Consider the following 12,229-nt stretch of genomic DNA (forward strand, 5'->3'; position numbering starts at 1 on the left):
TTGGGAAATCCATTGCGTAAAATTCTGCTCATTATGTAAATTACAGCACCCCCCCCCCCTTTTCCCCTCTTAGTGTGTTCACCAATAAAAAAATACTGTCTTTTAAAATCACATTTTGGGGCTGAGAGTTCTCGATTATCACATAAATAATGATAATAATAATAATAATAATAATATTTATTATTATTATGTGAATAATATTATTATTATTATGTGAATAATAATAATATTATTATTAGGGATGAGCGAACTTACAGTAAATTCGATTCGTCACAAACTTCTCGGCTCGGCAGTTGATGGCTTATTCTGCATAAATTAGTTCAGCTTTCAGGTGCTCCGGTGGCTGGAGACTCTTTCCTAGGAATGTATCCACCTTTTCCAGCCCATCGGAGCACCTGAAAGCTGAACTAATTTATGCAGAATAAGTCATCAACTGCCGAGCCGAGAAGTTTGTGACGAATCGAATTTACTGTAAGTTCGCTCATCTCTAATTATTATTATTATTATTATTAATAATGTGAATTATATTATTAATTATTATTATTATGTGAACTTCTCGACTCGGCAGTTGATGACTTATCCTGCATAAATTAGTTCAGCTTTCCGGTGCTCCCGTGGGCTGGAAAAGGTGGATACAGTCCTAGGAGACTCTTTCCTAGGACTGTATCCACCTTTTCCAGCCCACCGGAGCACCTGAAAGCTGAACTAATTTATACAGGAAAAGACATCAACTGCCGAGCCGAGAAGTTCGTGACGAATCGAATTTACTGTAAGTTCGCTCATCTCTAATTAATGTGAATATTATTATTAATTATTATTATTATTACTATTACCGTATTATGTGAATAATAATAATAATATCGACAAGAACAATAATAATAATAATAATAATAATAATAATAATAACAATAACAAAATTTTAAAGTAAACTATGGGAATCACATTAACTACAACCTGAAAGGCTGATTCGGATAAAACATAGAGGAGCCAATAATGCAATGTTTAGTATATGATGTAGCAGAGCTGAGTCAGCCATATCATTTCTTACATACATAGGACTAAATGAGAACCCATCACCTTATCTTAAAAGGACTTTCTAGTGCAGTGGACTCCAAACTGTAGACCTCCAGATGTTGTAAAACTACAACTACCAGCATGAGTTAGCATGCTGGGAGTTGTAGTTTTACAACATCTGGAGGTCCACCGTTTGGGCACCACTGCTTTAGTGTAAACATTGTGTAAATATTTAGATTGGAGCTGTCGTCTCCCTTGCTGAAGCATTGATGCCCAATGAGCGGACCAACACACTCAGCTCTGCTACATCCTCCCTTTTGTTTCCGCACACGTTTTAGGGAGATATACACATTTTCACCCCGTACCTTCTTTCAGCATGCCGACTTTTAAACACTTCATGAAGCGGCAGGCTTGGCAGGACTTGCGTCTACGCTTTGTGATTTCACATTCATTCGTGGCTGGACAGCTGTATTCTATGTTTCCTGTAGTAGAAAAGGAAAGTCGACATAAGAAAAATTTTTACACCCTGGAATTCACGACTACCGTACATGCAAAACCATAGCCGATACATAGGGGCTACCGGCATTACCTTAATGCTAAGATCATTCTGATCTATTTAAAGGGGTTATCCAGGAAAAAACTTTATATATATATATATATATATATATATATATATATATATATATATATATATATATATATATATATATATATATCAACTGGCTCCAGAAAGTTAAACAGATTTGTAAATTACTTCTATTAAAAAATCTTAATCCTTTCAGTACTTATGAGCTACTGAAGTTGAGTTGTTCTTTTCCGTCTAAGTGCTCTCTGATGACACGTGTCTCGGGAACCGCCCAGTTTAGAAGCAAATCCCCATAGCAAACCTCTTCTACTCTGTGCAGTTCCCGAGACAAGCAGAGATGTCAGCAGAGAGCACTGTTGCCAGACAGAAAACAACAACTCAACTTCAGCAGCTGATAATTATTGAAAGGATTAAGATTTTTTTTAATAGAAGTCATTTACAAATCTGTTTAACTTTCTGGAGCCAGTTGATATAAAAAATAAATAAATAAATAAATAAATAAAATAAAAAGTTTTTTTCCTGGATAACCCCTTTAAGAACTAGAATAAAAAGGAAGGTGGACCTTGGGTTTCCCTAAAGAACGTCTGGTCCCTGGTGGGCAATGTGTTTACAGAACTTTTTGAAGGCCTCCAGTATTGGATTTGCAGTAAACTAATTATTTTATTACAGCAAAAAAAGGCATTGGAATAAAACAAGTTCAATTGAACAAATGGGATTCCGGCATGAAATTCCTCCCAAAAAGTGAACATGTCTATTCTTTTGGCCGAATCTGGATCCCAGAATTTCCACGGCGGGAATTCTGGAGTGTGAACATGTCAGGGCCGGAAATCCAATTGAAATCAACGGCAGGAAATTCCGCACACAATTTCAGGCAGAAATTTTGCTTGTAAATTCCTTAGTAGTTACTAAAGGAAAGTTCACACTGAAATGCTGCAGATTTGTTGCTAATTTAAAGGGGTACTCTGCTGAAAAAAAAAAATGTTTTTAATCAACTGGTGCCAGAAAGTTAAACAGATTTGTAAATTACTTCTATTTAAAAATATTTCCAGTACTTATCAGCTGCTGTTTGCTCCTCAGGAAGTACTTTTCTTTTTGGATTTCAGTCTAATCACAGTGCTCTCTGCTGACACCTCTGTCCATGTCAGGAACTGTCCAGAGTACAAGCAAATCCCCATAGCAAACCTCTCCTGCTCTGTACAGTTCCTGACAAGAACAGAGGTGTCAGCAGAGAGCACTGTGGTCAGACAGAAAGGAAATATAAAAAGAAAAGAACTTCCTGTGGAGCATACAGCAGCTAATAAAAACTGGAAGTATTAAGATTTTTAAATAGAAGTAATTTACAAATCTGTTTAACTTTCTGGCACCAGTTGATTTAAAGAATTTTTTTTCCCAGCGGAGTACCCCTTTAAGGGTACGTTCAGAAGAGCGTATTTTACTATGCAGATCCGCCGCACACCTACACCTACAGGGTGCCTCAAATGTGTCTGCTCGAAGCGGCAATCCGATGCTACGAGCAGACACACTGCGATTCACCGCGTGCATGCTCAGTATACTCACACATCGCAGCTGCTCTCGGCCAAGCTCAGGGAACAGGGGGTGCTGCCACAATGTGTGCGAGTACACTGCGCATGCACGGCGACTCGCGCAGAATATTCTGGCGGAACTCCAGATGGACATTCTGCCGTGTGAACATATCCTCAAAAGGGTTATCCAGGAAAAAAACTTTTTTTTTATATATCAACTGGCTCCAGAAAGTTAAACAGATTTGTAAATTACTTCTATTAAAAAATCTTAATCCTTTCAGTACTTATGAGCTTCTGAAGTTAAGGTTGTTCTTTTCTGTCTAAGTGCTCTCTGATGACACATGTCTCGGGAAACACCCAGTTTAGAAGCAGATCCCATAGAAACCTCTTGTAAACTGGGCATTTCCCGAGACACATGTCATCAGGGAGCACTTAGACAGAAAAGAAAAACTCAACTTCAGCAGCTCATAAGTGCTGAAAGGATTAAGATTTAATACAAGTAATTTACAAATCTGTTTAACTTTCTCGAGCCAGTTGATTTATAAAAAAAAGTTTTTTCCTGGATAACCCCTTTAATCTTAATCAGGAAATTTGCAACAAATCATATTTGTTGTAAATTTTTCTAGTTAACTTCACAGGACAGTCAATAATCTAATACAAGTGAGCCGCGATGAGATTAACCTCTTGTAAAGCAGTGTTTCCCTAACCAGGGTGCCTCCAGCTGTAACAAAACTACAACTCCCAGCATGCCCGGACAGCCGTTGGCTGTCCGGGCATGCTGGGAATTGTAGTTTTGCAACAGCTTGAGGCAGATTGGTTGGGAAACGTTATTGTAGATACTTGTGGGGGATTACAAGATACTGCAACTTTTTATTTTTATTTTGCATCTGCATCACTGTACTAATACGGCTACTCAAATTTCAAGTTTACTACATGTATATATATATATATATATATATATAAATAATAAACATAAATAATATATATATATATATATATATATATATATATATATATATAAATATAAATAATAAACATAAATAATATTAAATAATATATATATATATATATATATATATATATAAAAATAATAAACATAAATAATATATATATATATATATATATATAAATATAAATATAAATAATAAACATAAATAATATATATATATATATTTTATATAAATATATATATATATAAATAAATAAATATATACATACATATATACAGTATATATATATATATATATATATATATATATACATATATGTAGATATATATATATATATATATATATTTTATTAATCCAATTATAATAGTAATATTTTTTTTTTTTCTACTTCTCTCTGAAAGTCATCGTATCAACATGCAGGGCGGTGTAGATCGGACTCCTCGGAGCACGTGCGGTGTGTGGGGGGGGGGGGGGACAGCTGGTGCTCCCTTTACATAATACATTTTGAAAGCTTCCTAGGGGCGGAGGTCAAGCTGTCGGTCCAGACGTCTTGCGATAAACAGCATCCTCTTAGGCGTTTCGTTTGCATATCGCCTTCCCATACGTCGTTGCCCGGTTAATGGTTAAAAGTTACAAGTTAAAAAGGTTAATAAATCCGGTGGTGGTGGTGGTGGGGGTGGGGGGGCTTGATTTATTAAAACGTATATGTCCCCATGAGTAATGCACAAAGCTTATTGACAACTGGTTAAGACAAAGTCATTTATTTATTTATTTAGTTTGGGAAGGAGCCCGGGCCTTGTCTTGCTTACGGAACTCTCCATCTTGGTGTAACCCTTCCCCCCCCTTGTGATTAAGTGCATTAGTATCTTAATGAAAATGCATTCTGTTTATTGGTCTCCCGGGAAAGGGGGGGGGGGGGGAGGTCAGCATAGCAAATGCATAAATTGTCATGAGAGACAGTCGGAACGTAATTGCATTCTTCCCTCCTCCTTGTTTGCAGCGCCCAGGGTCCACCGGCGGACCCCCAGAAACGTGCGCGCATCTTTAGTAATTAGCATAGAGCCGGTCCCGGGGCCCGGAGCATTGATGAAATATTTCAGAGTTAATCACACTTTGTAAACACTGATTCATATTGACTTCCTTTCTCCGGACTGATGGCTCCTCATTAAATATCACATTAGCGGATTGCAGGACTGAATAAAAAAAAAAAAAAAAAAAGAGTCAAAGACTCGGCGGGTGCTAATTCGACGGAAATCGTCAGAGACCTGCGTTTCTTGAAGACGTGTTAAGTGGCCGTGATAAAGGGGTCTGTCAGCAGCCGAGCGATGAAGAGGAGCGTGTCACAATAGTCCATAGGGTGGACGGTGGGGGGGCTGTATAGGATGGCGGGCAGGGACTGTAGTGTGGGCACTTCGCTATTTGGGCGCATTCATACAGGACTGAAAGGGGGCAGATCTGCACACAATACAGAGGATCGGCAGGTGAAGAAGCCGGTGATAGACTGAGAGGATTATTGCAGGGTAGATTGTTTTTAGGACTTTTCTATCATGTGGAGGATACATCCATAAGGTACAGGATATGCCAAGGGGGGGGGGCAGGTTAAGTGATATGTCTTAGGGCGAAAAAAATTTAATGACAACATAGATATTATTAGATAGATATTAGATAGATGGAAAGATGTGAGATGGATGGATAGATAGATAGATAGATAGATATGAGATAGATAGATATGAGATAGATAGATATGAGATAGATAGATATGAGATAGATAGATAGATAGATAGATAGATAGATATGAGATAGATAGATATGAGATAGATAGATAGATAGATAGATATGAGATAGATAGATAGATATGAGATAGATATGAGATAGATAGATATGTGATAGATAGATAGATATGAGATAGATAGATAGATAGATAGATATGAGATAGATAGATATGAGATTGATAGATATGAGATAGATAGATATGAGATAGATAGATAGATATGAGATAGATAGATAGATAGATATGAGATAGATAGATATGAGATTGATAGATATGAGATAGATAGATATGAGATAGATAGATAGATATGAGATAGATAGATAGATCGATAGATATGAGATAGATATGTGATAGATAGATATGAGATAGATATGAGATAGAAAGATAGATAGATAGATAGATAGATAGATAGATAGATAGACAGATATGAGATAGATAGATAGATAGATAGATAGGAGATAGATAGATATGAGATAGATAGATATGAGAGATAGATAGATAGATAGATATGAGAGAGATAGATAGATATATAGATAGATAGGAGATAGATAGATAGATATGAGATAGATAGATAGGAGATAGATAGATAGGAGATAGATAGATATGAGATAGATAGATAGATAGATAGATATGAGAGAGATAGATAGATAGATAGATAGATATGAGATAGATAGATATGAGATAGATAGATAGACATGATATAGATAGATATGAGATAGATAGATAGATAGGTGGACAGATAGATACACATGATATATATAGTCACAGGCCTCTTCCCACAGCCAAGCCAGAACACTGTGTTCCGTACTGAGGAGTAGTGTTGAGCGGCATAGGCCATATTCGAATTCGCGAATATTCGCGAATATATGGACGAATATTCGTCATATATTCGCAAATATTCGCATATTCGTTATATTCTCGTTTTATTTTCGCATATGCGAAAATTCGTGTATGCGAAAATTAACATATGTGAAAATTAGCATATACAAAATTAACATACGCGAAAATTCGCATATGCGTAAATTCGCATATGCTAGTTTTCGCATATGCGAATGTTTGCACACCAGTCTCACACAGTAGTATTACAGCCTTCTTTACACCACACAAGCTGGAAGCAGAGAGGGGTGATCACTGTGATGTGTACTGTGAGGAAAAAAAAAACAAAAAAAAAACGAATATTCGTAATTACGAATATATAGCGCTATATTCGCGAAATTCGCGAATTCGCGAATATGCGATATTCGCGAATAATATTCGAATTGCGAATATTCGCGAGCAACACTACTGAGGAGAAGCAGGCACCCCGAAACAGCTGTCTGCAGATGGGTCTTCTTCCCTTCTGGGGAGAATTCTGGCTTGGCATTAATCCTAATCAGTTTCTGAGACTCTGTAACTGTAGCCAGAGTTGATCTTAGGGCTACCTGAGAAAGTGGTGTGATGAGCTGCTTTGCATATTCCACATATATATATATATATATATATATATATATATATATATATATATATATGTATACAGTCATGGTCGTAAATGTTGGCACCCCTGAAATATTTCAAGAAAATTAAGTAATTCTCACAGAAAAGGATTGCAGTAACACATGTTTATTCCCTTGGACATAATGTCAAATTGGACATAATGTCAATAAACTCCAAAAATGGGCTGGACAAAATTATTGGCACCATTAACTTAATATTTGGTTGCAAAAATATTTTGGAAAAATTACTGAAATCAGTGGCTTCCTATAACCATCAATAAGCTTCTTACACCTCTCAGCCGGAATGTTGGACCACTCTTCCTTTGCAAACTGCTCCAGGTCTCTCTTGTTGGAAGGCGCCTTTTCCCAACAGCAATTTTAAGATCTCTCCACAGGTGATCAATGGGATTTAGATCTGGACTCATTGCTGCCACTTCAGAACTCTCCAGCACTTTGTTGCCATCCATTTCTGGGGGCTTTTTGACGTATGTTTGGGGTCATTGTCCTGCTGGAAGACCCGAGATCTCGGACGCAAACTTAGCTTTCTGACACTGGGCTGTACAGTGCGACCCAAAATCCGTTGATAATCCTCTGATTTCATGATGCCTTGTACACATGCAAGGCCCCCAGTACCAGACGCAGCAAAGCAATCCCAAAACATCATTGACCTCCACCATATTTTACTGTAGGTACTGTGTTCTTTTCTTTGTAGGCCTCATTCCATTTTCAGTAAACAGTAGAATGATGTGCTTTACCAAAAAAAACTCTATCTTGGTCTCATCTGTCCACAAGACATTTCTCCAGAAGGATTTTGGTTACTCAAGTTCATTTTGGCAAAATGTAGTCTTGCTTTTTTATGTCTCTGTGTCAGCAGTGGGGTCCTCCTGGGTCTCCTCCATAGTGGGGTCCTCCTGGGTCTACTCCATAGTGGGGTCCTCCTGGGTCTCCTGCCATAGCGTTTCATTTAATTTAAATGTCGATGGATAGTTCGCGCTGACAATGATGCTCCCTGAGCCTGCAGGACAGCTTGAATATCTTTGGAACTTGTTTGGGGCTGCTTATCCACCATCTGGACTATCCTGCGTTGACCCCTTTCATCAATTTTTCTCTTCCGTCCACGCCCAGGGAGATTAGCTACAGTGCCATGGGTTGCAAACTTCTTGATAATGTTGCGCACTGTGGACAAAGGCAAATCTAGATCTCTGGAGATGGACTTGTTGAGATTGTTGATATTGTTCCACAATTTTGGTTCTCAAGTCCTCAGACAGTTCTCTTCTCCTCTTTCTGTTGTCCATGCTTAGTGTGGCATACACAGACACACAATGCAAAGAGTGAACTTCTCTCCTTTTTATCTGCTTTCAGGTGAGAGTTTTATATTGCCTACACCTGTTACTTGCCCCAGATGAGTTTAAAGGAGCATCACTTGCTTGAAACAATCTTATTTTTCCACAATTTTGAAAGAGTGCCACTAATTTTGTTCATCCCATTTTTAGAGTTTGGTGTGACACAATGTCCAATTTACTTTTTGTCCTCCTTTTTTGGTTTAGTTCCAATACACACAAAGGGGGAGATTTATCATTAGGTGTCTATTTTAGACACAGATCTACCTATTTACACTGCTTGTCTGATTTACACTCTTGCTCAAGATTTACTAAAGTTGTGCACTCCTTCGATGAATTTTGATCAAATATAGAGTGCCCCCCCCCCCCCCGCGCTTGCTCTACTGTGCACTCCTTCTCTACCTCACACTTCACAGAGATGGGGCATTTTCACGCTGTACACTGCTCACATAGCTAGAAGCACCGGAGCAGCAGTGTGCGCCGAACAACAAAACTCTTCACAGTAGTAAAATCATAAATCTTTATAACGTACACAGATGGGGAGATTATCAAAGAATTTTGCGCAAAAAAAAAAAAATCAATTTTGGCACGAAAAGTATCAACCACATTTTCAAAGGGCTTTGTGCTGCAGTTTACACTGTTCACGTAAGTTTTGTAAAAGTGGGCGTGTCCACATATATTTTCTGCTTTACATGATATTTTCAAGGGGTGAGAGTCCAGTTGACATCAAAAATTTTCCACCAGCTTTCTGATAGTGTAGAAATCACAGAATTGGTTGCCATTTTACTGTTTTCGTTTTTTTTTCCTTCTCATTTTAGATACATGAATGGGGAGGACTATGTCAGATTCGGTGGATTGCGATGATGAACAGCGTTTTTTCAATAAAAGGGTTAACGAGGGCTGTGGGGGGAGAGTTCTTTTTAAATAATTTAATTTAAATAATTGAATTTTTTTATAATTGAATTTTCAGGCTTAGTATTGTAAGCCATGCTGCGATCTGCCCCTCTGCCCCTGGACTATAACTCCCATCATGGACAGAGTCTGTCCATGATGGGAGTAGTTGTAGTACCGCAGCGCTGAGGGATGGCACTTGCACATCCCCCGGGAGTGGGACTGTTAGGACTACTACTCCCATAATGGACAGACTCCATCCATGATAAGAGTTATAGTCCAGGGGCTGAGGGGCAGATCACAACAGGTCATTCTCTAGAGACCCACTACCATCCGCATTTATTAACTGTACAAGCCGGTGGCTCCACTGCGCTGTTCACCAATCAGAGCTCCCATCTCCTGGAGGCGGGGATTATGAATGATGACAGCGTATACAGTATTCCCCGCCTGGACCGTAGTGTAGCCGCATGTTCCGCCGAATTTTACAGTTAATAAATGCGTATCGCAGCGGGTCTCTGGAGAATTACCTACTGCGATCTGCCCCTCAGCCCCCGGACTATAACTCCCATCATGAGCAGAGTCTGTCCATGATGGGAGTAGTAGTCCTAACTGTCCCAAAATAATTTCACTTTCTTAGATCCTTTCTGACACTTTGGTACGTGTCCTCCGAGGTGGTTTATATTTGTGCAAGAAATTAGCTTTTGCGCATTTTTTTGCGTTAGTAATTTTGATTCTACAATAGAAAGTGCTCTATGGTAAACTTAACCATAGACGTGGCTATTAAGAATTTTATCAGATTTTGTGCAAAAATTGAAAAAAAAAAGCTATATTTACAATGATAAATTCCCCCCAAAGGGAATAAACATGTATCTAGCAAAACATGTGTTACTGCAATTGTTTTCTGTGAGGCATACTTCATTTTCTAGAAAAATATCAACATGGCTTGTATATATAGATAGATAGATAGATAGATAGATAGATAGACAGACAGATATAAATTAGATATGACATAGATAGATAGATAGATAGATAGATAGATATGAGATAGATAAATAGATAGATAGTCAGATATATAGACATATAGATATGAGATAGATAGATAGATAGATATGAGATAGATAGATAGATAGATAGATAGATATGAGAGAGAGAGAGATAGATAGATAGATAGTCAGATATATAGACATATAGATATGAGATAGATAGATAGATAGATAGATAGATAGATATTCAGAACAAATGCCAGGTGCTTGATTCTTTTGGAGGCCACTGTAGACATATAGTTGTGGACTATATAAATATACTATGATAATACAACATGAACAAAAATATATTATACTATAAATTATAATGGAAACTAATCATAGGATAATATATTACACCTTAGTATATTACACATGGTTTGGATGGGATATATTAGTGGCAGAGACATATATGTACATGATGCGTTTAGTCCTGGGGAATATGACTGATCTACACCCATGGGGGTGAACACACGCATTTCAGTCATAAAAATACCATTTTTTTACTCCAAATTTGCATCACATGGAAAAATCTGATCTGGCCGTCCACATATCCAGATGAGGTAGGGCAGATGGTAGCTGGGCTCATTCTATAAGCTTGTTTATGTCTATTTCCTCTATGGGTGCAGATGTATCTGTGCTTTGGAGTGAACAAACCCAACATGGTAGCTGCAAGGTCTGAATGGAGATGACAGAAGTGATGAAACAATCCCCCATGAACCTTGGCTGGTTCACAAAAAAAAAAAAAAAAAAATTCTAGGTTTAAAACAAACTTTTTGGAAATGATTTTGCTAGTGATATTTTGCTCTCTTACTTGCTAATAGAATCTTACAGTTCGCTGGCTAATGGAGTCACAGGGTCTAGGCAAACCTCCTCGCTCAAGTGCCAGAAAATAATTCCTATGTTCCTAGTGGCAAACTAATGTAGTTTTACAGCTGGCAGCGGAGGTCTGGAAAATGTATATTAGCAAAACGCTGCAATATGAAGATTTGGCCGTTCGGTTGTAGGCAGCATATGCCATTTACTAGAATATGTACAGTAAAGTTGTGTTATAAACACCATATGCAGATGCAGCAGAGCTGAGCTTGTCAATGTCATTGTGGTTTATATAAAGCTGCAGGTTATTGTCAGAACTCGGAAATGACAAATTTAGCTCAGCTTTATTTGTATATGCAGGGGAAACGGGTTGGGGGATTTTTGGACATGAAATGTCTTTTTTTTTTAAATCTTAAAACTGTCTGAAAAAATGGTTTATTGGGCCCAATAACATCATCCAGATTCTACCCTTTTCCATTTATAGTGGCAAAGTGATTCTATCTTCTATCTATCTATCTCATATCTATCTATCTCCTATCTATCTATCTATCTATCTATCTATCTCATATCTATCTATCTATCTATCTATCTCATATCTATCTATCTATCTTTCTCCTATCTATCTATCCTCATATCTATCTATCCTCATATCTATCTATCTATCTCATATCTATCTATCTATCTCATATCTATCTCATATCTATCTATCACATATCTATCTATCTCATATCTATCTATCTATCTCATATCTATCTATCTATCTATCTCATATCTATCTATCTATCTCATATCTATCTATCTCATATCTATCTATTCATATATATCTACCTACCTATCTATCTAT

General features: G+C 37.5%; 1 protein-coding gene across 9 annotated transcripts in view; it reads right to left on the reverse strand.

The window, feature by feature from the left end:
- The window catches only part of ESRRG (estrogen related receptor gamma), an 892,172-nt gene that overhangs the window by 147,292 nt on the left and 732,651 nt on the right, over positions 1–12,229 (reverse strand). For all 9 annotated transcript variants that reach the window (XM_056568348.1, XM_056568345.1, XM_056568340.1 and 6 more), the window contains one exon: positions 1,380–1,496. In XM_056568348.1, coding sequence (XP_056424323.1) covers positions 1,380–1,496 — 117 coding nt within the window. The remainder of the gene's footprint in view (positions 1–1,379; positions 1,497–12,229) is intronic.

Source organism: Hyla sarda, chromosome 3, assembly GCF_029499605.1.
Source record: "Hyla sarda isolate aHylSar1 chromosome 3, aHylSar1.hap1, whole genome shotgun sequence".
NCBI classification, from domain to species: Eukaryota; Metazoa; Chordata; class Amphibia; order Anura; family Hylidae; genus Hyla; species Hyla sarda.